The 7,636-nt window shown below is 47.2% G+C and overlaps 1 protein-coding gene across 2 annotated transcripts; it reads left to right on the top strand.

Moving 5' to 3' along the window:
* The first annotated feature begins 144 nt into the window (after nt 1–144).
* Nucleotides 145–7,156, top strand: MRPS18B (mitochondrial ribosomal protein S18B). Of its 2 annotated transcripts, none has more exons than XM_025891219.2 (7): nt 145–300; nt 1,652–1,760; nt 1,862–1,959; nt 2,088–2,156; nt 3,923–3,962; nt 5,723–5,782; nt 6,351–7,156. In XM_025891219.2, exons 1-7 carry the CDS (start codon nt 223–225, stop codon nt 6,641–6,643), a joined length of 747 nt encoding a protein of 248 aa, XP_025747004.1. In that variant the 5' UTR covers nt 145–222; the 3' UTR covers nt 6,644–7,156. The 2 variants fall into 2 exon arrangements, with proteins under 2 accessions (XP_025747004.1, XP_025747003.1); XM_025891218.2 differs by having other exon boundaries at nt 3,923–3,989.
* Nucleotides 7,157–7,636: the final 480 nt, after the last annotated feature.

Genomic DNA, 7,636 nt, shown 5'->3' with positions numbered 1-7,636 from the left:
TAGTGACTGGCTTGAGAAAAACTCAATTTTGAGGCCGAATTCGATTGTGACGCAGTTGAAATTGGCCTCTCCCCACAGGCCCCCCCCCCTTTACGCTTCCGTACTGACGCAAGTGCGCGGCCGCCTCCCGCACTGCGGGCTCGCCCTTGGCCCACCCTAGCCAGTTTCTTGGAGCATGCGCAACTGCCTTTCCGGCCTTTCCTGCCTTGGGCGTACGTCAAGATGGCGGCCTCCGTATTGCGTTCGTTGCTGAGGCGCATTCCTAGCTTTTCGCTCTTCAGAGGTGCCTACGGAGTTCAGGTAACTCCTTGGAGCACATTTTGTACAACCGCCACTTAGTTATACTTTCTCTAGGTCATCGCTCCATTGCTGGGAATCCAGGAGCGGAGACTTTCCCAAGTGCTTATTATGCCTTGGCTGTCTAGGCAACACTGCTTCCACCACCCTTTCCCTTCCCCTCATCCTCCTCAATACTGCGCGGATTTTTAATCCCCGGCCAAGGGAAAAGAGTTAGATATTCTTTTCCAAGCTACCCACTCGGCTAAAGAATTAGGTGAAGGATTGGGCCTCTTGGTCGTACACAACCAGCTCTTAAGTATGCATGTAATGTCTAAATCTGTGATGCCCTGGAGTGTCCTTGAGTTGAGGGACACTAACTTCTACCTGCTGAACTATCTCCCGGTAAAGCCAGGATATGTTCTCACGACCTGGGGACCAGTTTCTTAGCTCTCTTTCTGTCACTAAATTAGTTTTGTTTTTTTAATCAGAGCATACATGAGACCTTAACTTAGTCCTTTAGATTGAGATTTCTCTCCAGCCTCATGTACTCACCACACTGGAGGTTCTTGGTAGGGCAGGGTAGGTTCTTGGGGGGGCACGGTGAGCTAGGAAAGCTTTCACAGCTGCCACTCCCTAACAGTGGTGACAGGGGTCACTACAGAGTTAATAACAGCCCTGGTAGCTTTAAAGCTAGCGTTAGGACTCAAGTTTGTTCTGACCTGTGGAATGTTGACCTTCAACTTTTCTAAGGCTGGGCAGTTCAATGATTCAGGGTTGGATTGGGTTGGAGACTCACCTGTCATGCATTCTCTCCCCACCAGACATCTTCCTTCCAAGAAGCTAGACACCCTCCCTATTCCTTTCTTCTCCCTTTTCTTAGTACATCTTCAAAAGCACGAACACATCATGTGTGTCTTCTCAAATAAGACTGCTTCCCCGTCACCTGGGGCGCCTGGGTGGCTCAGACGGTTAAGTGTCTGCCTTTGGCTTGGGTCATGGTCCCAGGGCCCTGGGATCAAGCCCCGCATCGCTTCTCCCTTTCCCTCTGCCTGCTGCTTCCCTTGCTTGTGCACTCTGTCAAAATTAAATAAAATCTTTAAAAAAAAAAAAAAAAGGAAAGAAAAAAGACTGCTTCCCAGTCACCTATCCTAGTTACCCTCTCACATTAGCTTTTCCTTCAGGATCCACTCAGAGACAGGAAGAGTGGTTGTTGATCTAAGTTTTACCCTAACCCTAAGAAAAATGCTACTTTCTATATGTATTCCTGCTATATTCCATTAATACAATGGGCATGTTCTTGTCTCTAACATATGGGCAGTGAAACTATCACGTCCTTTCCTTGAACTCCTTTCCTCATTTTTTGCCTTTATAGGTTCCCCTCCAGACTCTTTGCACCAAAGGACCCCCTGAGGAAGATTCTTTGTCCCCAGTTCCCATAACCCCTTATAAGAATGAACCCTGGAAATATCTGGACTCAGAAGGTACCTCTGAATGGGAAAGGGGAGGATCATGTGGAATCTGAAATAAATGGACAGAGACACTTCTACTATCCCCACCAGGAATAACTTATGTGGTCTTTCAGAATACCAGAACCGCTATGGCTCTCGCCCCGTCTGGGCTGACTACCGTAGAAACCACAAAGGTGGAATACCCCCACAGCGGACTCGAAAGACATGTATTGTGAGTTTCTGCAGGTGGTACATGGATGGGATGTGGAGTGGGGGTGGACGCCATAGTGACAATGGCAGTAGCACTTTTTCTCACAGGACTTTGACCATCCTTCACCTACTAGTTTTTTTTTTCCACAGCGTAAAGATAAAGTTGCTGGGAATCCCTGCCCCATCTGCCGGGATCACAAGCTGCATGTTGACTTTAGGGTAAGGACAGTCTTTTCTCCAGGATAAGGATTTGGAGCCTCTTTGTAGTGCTAAAGAGATTACCATGGGTGTCCCACTCTTCTTCATAAATTAGTTTAGCACCCCTGCGGTCCGTTTTGCATTGACTTTCTAGTAATATAAAAACACTCCTCTTTCCAGCTTTTTGTCCTTCACTGTGGCTCGTACTAAAAATCTTCATTTTTTTACCTATGAAATTTACAGTCTAAATTGCGTGGCCAGAAAAATGTGTATTTCTAATGGGAGAGCAATATCCAAAGGTTTATTTATATCCATTTGCAATTATTAGCAAGTAGGTTGGGTTAGTTTTTTCCTGAGGTTTGTTTTTTTTGAGAGAGTGAGGGAGAGAGAGCACGAGCGGGAGAGGAGCAGAGGGAGAGGGAGAAGCAGACCCCCCGACAAGCAGGGAGCCCAATGTGGGGCTTGATCCCAGGACCCCAGGATCATGACCCGAACCGGAGGCAGATGCTAACAGATTGAGCCACCAGGCACCCCTGAGGTTTTGTTGTTGTCGTTGTTTTTGTTTTTTTTTTTAATTTTTGTCATGTTGATGTTTGGTGGCATGCCAAGATTTAAGGCTGGAGGGCAGATACATGAAGCCAGATACAGAGCTTATTTTTCAAAAAAGCGTTTATTGCAAGGATGGGCAGGACTTGCTCCTTAAAGAGTTCAAAAAGCATGTAAAAATAATAATGGGAAAAATGCTCTTCTGAGCTTGCAGTAAAGGTATTGGAGCAGAAGCTGAATGATTGGTCATGAGGGGAGTTGGAAGGAATTCGTATATCAGTCAGCAGATTGGGGTGTCTGACTGCTCTCAGGTGCCTTCTGACACCACTGTACAAGGGTCCCATAGATAGATAACGTCTCCATTTCAACTGTGTATGATTGGTTATAAAAATAGAACAGGGGCATCTGGGTGGCTCAGTCCGTTGAATGTCCGACTCTTGATTTCGTCTTAGGTCATGATCTCAGGGTTGTGAGTGTGAGCCCCTCATCAGGCTCCATGCTCAGCGGGGAGTCTGCCTGAGATTTTCTCCCTCTCCCTCTGCCCCTCCCCCTTACTCACTCACACATACACCCTCTCAAATAAATAAATCTTTAAGAAAAAAAATAGAACATAACCAGTTGCATACGGTTTAGAATCAATTACATGACCGAGGAAGAAAGATTATAAATTGAATAGTGCATATGATTCTGCTTGCTCTTTTACTCCACAAGTGCATCTCCTTTTTTCCATGGGTGCCATCTCCTGTGATTAACCTGCTGGCTGATAGTCATTCTACATAATTAGACCTCTAAAATTGACATTAGTGATGTATATGTTACATGTAGTATACTATCATATACGTTCGTATTTATATATGCACCTTATAAACACATATTATATTTTCTTATGTGATTTCAGGGATTGCCAGCTGACTCTTCCCAGTTTTTTGCACGAAGGGCTGATTTTAGAACCTAATCCCTGTAGAAGAGGGTTCTATGTGAGTCTCAGTGACAGAATGTAGGGTGTGCATGTGAAATGGTTGCAAGGCCAAGAAAGAGGAAATGTTTGCTGGAGTTTTCAAGAATGTATTCAGCAAATTGATGGGGCTAAAACTGGGACTTGAAGGAGGGTAGCACCTGAAGAGACACAGAGGAGTTAAGGGCGTCCATGCACACATGTAGGGATTGTGCACTTTTAGGATCTCAAGGTCTTGCTGCTCTCCCTGCCCTCTCTTATATTTCCCCACCACTTTCCTCCACAGAACGTGAAGCTCTTGGAACAGTTTGTCTGCGCCCACACAGGTATCATCTTTCATGCTCCATATACAGGTTAGTCTATCGTCCTTGTCACCACCAGAATAGCTTTTCCTTGGAGCACTCCTCATTTATTCAGTCATACAACAGTTATCTGGTGGCCGTTACGTAAGGCATAAAAAGTGTGAATGAACTTTTTTTGGAAATCTTGCCTTAATGGATATATTCACATATGGACAAAAGATACAAGTAAGTACCAATGTAAGTAAGTTACCTAAATGTAGCTGTTAGAAGTGGTGGTAATTATTTCCTTTCTGTAGGGTCTTGTTTGCTCTTGCAAAAGGCTTTCTAGCAAATTGACTGTCCTGTAAATTCTTTTTGCCATCGACAGTCCAATCAGATCTTCCATATTTGGAGTTATAATCCTAACAATTCAAGATTACATCTATTCCTTAATGAAGGCCACAGGCCAAATCTGGCACACCGCCATGTCCATTTATTTTCATATTGTCTGTAACGGCTTCCAGGCTACAATGGCAGAGTTGAGTAGCTGAGACAGAGACTGTAGGACTTGCAGATCCTAAAATTTATGTGGCCCTACACAGAAAAATTTTGCCAACCCATGCTCTAAAGCAGGATAAATTTGCAAAGAATAATCTGAATCCACTATTTTGGGGATGGCAGCATGATCAGTGGAGTTTGGTTTGTCAGGGAGTTTTGAAGAAGACCTTTATAGCCGGGATGCCTGGGTGGCTCAGGCGGTTAAGTGTCTGTCTTCGGCTCAGATCACGATCCCAGGGTCCTGGGATTGAGCCCCATGTCAGGCTCCTTGCTCAGTGGGGAGAGATCTCCCTCTCTCTCTGCAGCTCCCCCTGCTTGTGCGCGCTCTCTCTGATAAATAAAATCTTAAAAAAAAAAAAAAAATGCTTTGGGCGCCTGGGTGGCTCAGTTGGTTGGGCGACTGCCTTTGGCTTGGGTCATGATCCTGGAGTCCCAGGATCGAGTCCCACATTGGGCTCCCTGCTCAGCAGGGAGTCTACTTCTCCCTCTGACCCTCCCCCCTCTCATGTGCTCTCTCTCTCACTCTCTGTCTTAAATAAAAATGAAATCTTTTTTAAAAAAAAAGCTTTATAGTAAAGCTATAAAAAGCTAAAGGAACTATTTTCCTACTCTCTCAGATCACCTTCTCCAGATCGGGAGCCCTTTCTTCCTTTACTGAATCTTTCTCTATGGATTGTTCAACCCAAACCTTTAATTAACCACACTTGCCCTTTGAATTGTTTTCTGCTTTCTGTCTTGGAGGTTTTACCATTAAATAGCTTTTCTGTAGTGGCTAGACCCTCCTAAAGTCTTTTTTTTTTAAATTTTATTTATTTGACAGAGACACAGCGAGAGGGGGAACACAAGCAGGGGAGCGGGAGAGGGGGAAGCAGGCTCCTCGGGGAGCAGGGAGCCCAATGTGGGGCTCGATCCCAGGACCTCGAGATCATGACCCGAGCCAAAGGCAGACGCTTAACAACTGAGCCACCCAGGCGCCTCTAGACCCTCCTAAGGTCTTAATCTCAGCTCTCAGAGAGGGGGGATTCTTCCCATTGGGTAGATGGGGAAACTTAGGCCAATCAAAGGGTCAGAGAACTAGGATTATTAGGTAGAGCAAGTTTTCCAAACCCAGCTCTTTATAACCATATAGAAGCAGTTGTATACTCTTGTTTACTGTGCTTTCTAGAATGAGCACCGAGTATTGCTTCTTGGCCTTTTGGCAAGATCAAGTGTAGAATGAGCACTGAGTTTTCTTTTTCTCCCTACAGGGGTCTGTATGAAGCAACATAAGAAGTTGACCCAGGCCATCCAGAAAGCCAGAGATCATGGTGAGCATGAGAAGGGGTCCAGTGCATTTTTCTTACCCATAATGAAGGTGATTTAGGGCTGGAGAGCGGATATAAATACTCCTACGTGTCTTAGGAGGTGGCATCCAAATCTCCTTTCAGTACTCCACTGTCCCTTTTTCTCTTTCCTGAGTCTCTTACCTTGTCATTGCCCTGTTTCCGTAATCCTCTGTCCTTTTTCTTCCCTTTTATAACTATCAGTCCCAATGCCAGAGACAGATCATGGGAGATCTTTGTATAAATTTCTGGCCCTGGGCTCCATGACACCTTTGCAGAAATTAAAAAAGGTATGCCTCTGCTAGGGCAGATGCAGCTTTGTAGCCCTGGGGCAGGGCTGCGCAGCTTGGCAGACTAAAAAGCCCCAGCAGTATGTCAGTCCACATTGCCCCCTTGGCCAGTTGCCTTTGTGCAGTGTAGAACATGCATAAATATACTCAGTGGTTCTGACTGGTTCCTGCCTCCCTTTATATGTCATTTTACATACTGTCTTAACCCAAACTACCCTTCCTTGCTTCCCTCCCTCACTTTCTCTCTTTTTTTAATTCCCTAGGTCTCCTCAGTTACCACATTCCTCAGGTTGAACCTCGGGACCTTGACTTCAGTACCTCTCATGGAGCTGTGAGTGCTACTCCACCAGCCCCCACCCTCGTTGCAGGTGACCCCTGGTATCCATGGTATGGCTGGAAACAGCCACCAGAGAGAGAGCTGTCCCGCCTTCGACGACTCTATCAGGGACATCTCCGAGAAGAGAGTGGTCCCCCACCTGAGTCAATGCCTGAGGTGCTGCCCACAACCCCAGCTGAAGCCTCCTCCACTGAGCAGAAGCCCCAGAGTGCTCTGTAGGAGCTGTAGACTGGGAAGGAATTAACAGTGCCTAGTGGGGCGCCTGGGTGGCTCAGTCGTCAAGCGTCTGCCTTCGGCTCAGGTTATGATCCCAGGGTCCTGGGACCGAGCCCTGCATCGACCCCTGCATTGGGCTCCCTGCTCGGCAGGAGGCCTGCTTCTCCCTCTCCCACTCCCCTTGCTTGTGTTCCTGCTCTCACTATCTCTCTCTCTGTCAATAAATAAATAAAATCTTAAAAAAAAAGAGATAGTGCCTAGGAATTACATGATGGGATTTCACTCTGAAGAGTTGTGTTTGTATGTGGCCAATGGCAGGCCCAGGGCCAGAGAGAAGTAATGATTGCTGAAGGGAATAAATGCTTCTGAGGCTTAGGGGAGGGCAGGACAGATGTGTATGGGAAACCCCAAACCCTGTATGTTGTGAATAGTAGACAGGCTATAAACATTCTGTACTTGCTTCAGGTTTCTGCTAACTTGGCTTTGCCACAATAAAGCTGTATCTCCTGTCTCTGGGCTGAGTTTCCAAGATTAATGCCATTTGTGTCAGGGGTGGGGGAGTTGGGGAATGGGTGCTGCTGTGGGGAGAGGAGTGGTCATGCTTGAGCCAGACTGGCCAGTGATTCTCGGGACCAGAAGCCACCAGATATGAGCAGTTGGGCCATTATGTCAGGATCACCTTTCTGGCCTCCTGTGCCCAAGGCAGTGGCAGTGTCCTCACCATACCTAGCAGTTTCCTGATTGGGGCGGGGGTGTGGGGAGGGGCAGTTGAAAGGGCTGGGGAATGGGACAGTAGGCTAGGAAAAATGCGTTGCTATGGCACCCGCGGGGTGGGGGGCGGGGGCGGGGGAATGGCGTTAAGGGACTGGCCTGGCGGGAGTTAGGGGAGGAGGAGGGGTGGGGGCGATGAGGGGGGGTGGGCGGGGTGGTAGGGCGGCCCCCCCCAGGGGCGGCCCCCGAGCCCCTCCTGCATAGCGAGGAAATAAAGGCTCCCTG

This window comes from Callorhinus ursinus, unplaced genomic scaffold, assembly GCF_003265705.2.
Source record: "Callorhinus ursinus isolate GAN/ISIS: 27379988/994484 unplaced genomic scaffold, GSC_fseal_2.0 scaffold26, whole genome shotgun sequence".
Classification (NCBI taxonomy): domain Eukaryota; kingdom Metazoa; phylum Chordata; class Mammalia; order Carnivora; family Otariidae; genus Callorhinus; species Callorhinus ursinus.
The sequence above is the reverse complement of the archived record's forward strand: the minus strand, read 5'-3'. Positions and strand labels throughout refer to the sequence as shown.

Coding starts and splice junctions, on each gene's coding strand:
- MRPS18B (XM_025891218.2), top strand. CDS start 223: ATGGCGGCCTCCGTATTGCGTTCGTTGCTGAGGCGCATTCCTAGCTTT. Junction 3,990..5,722: donor CTTTCATGCTCCATATACAG/GTTAGTCTATCG, acceptor TTCTCCCTACAG/GGGTCTGTATGAAGCAACAT. Junction 5,783..6,350: donor CCAGAAAGCCAGAGATCATG/GTGAGCATGAGA, acceptor TTAATTCCCTAG/GTCTCCTCAGTTACCACATT.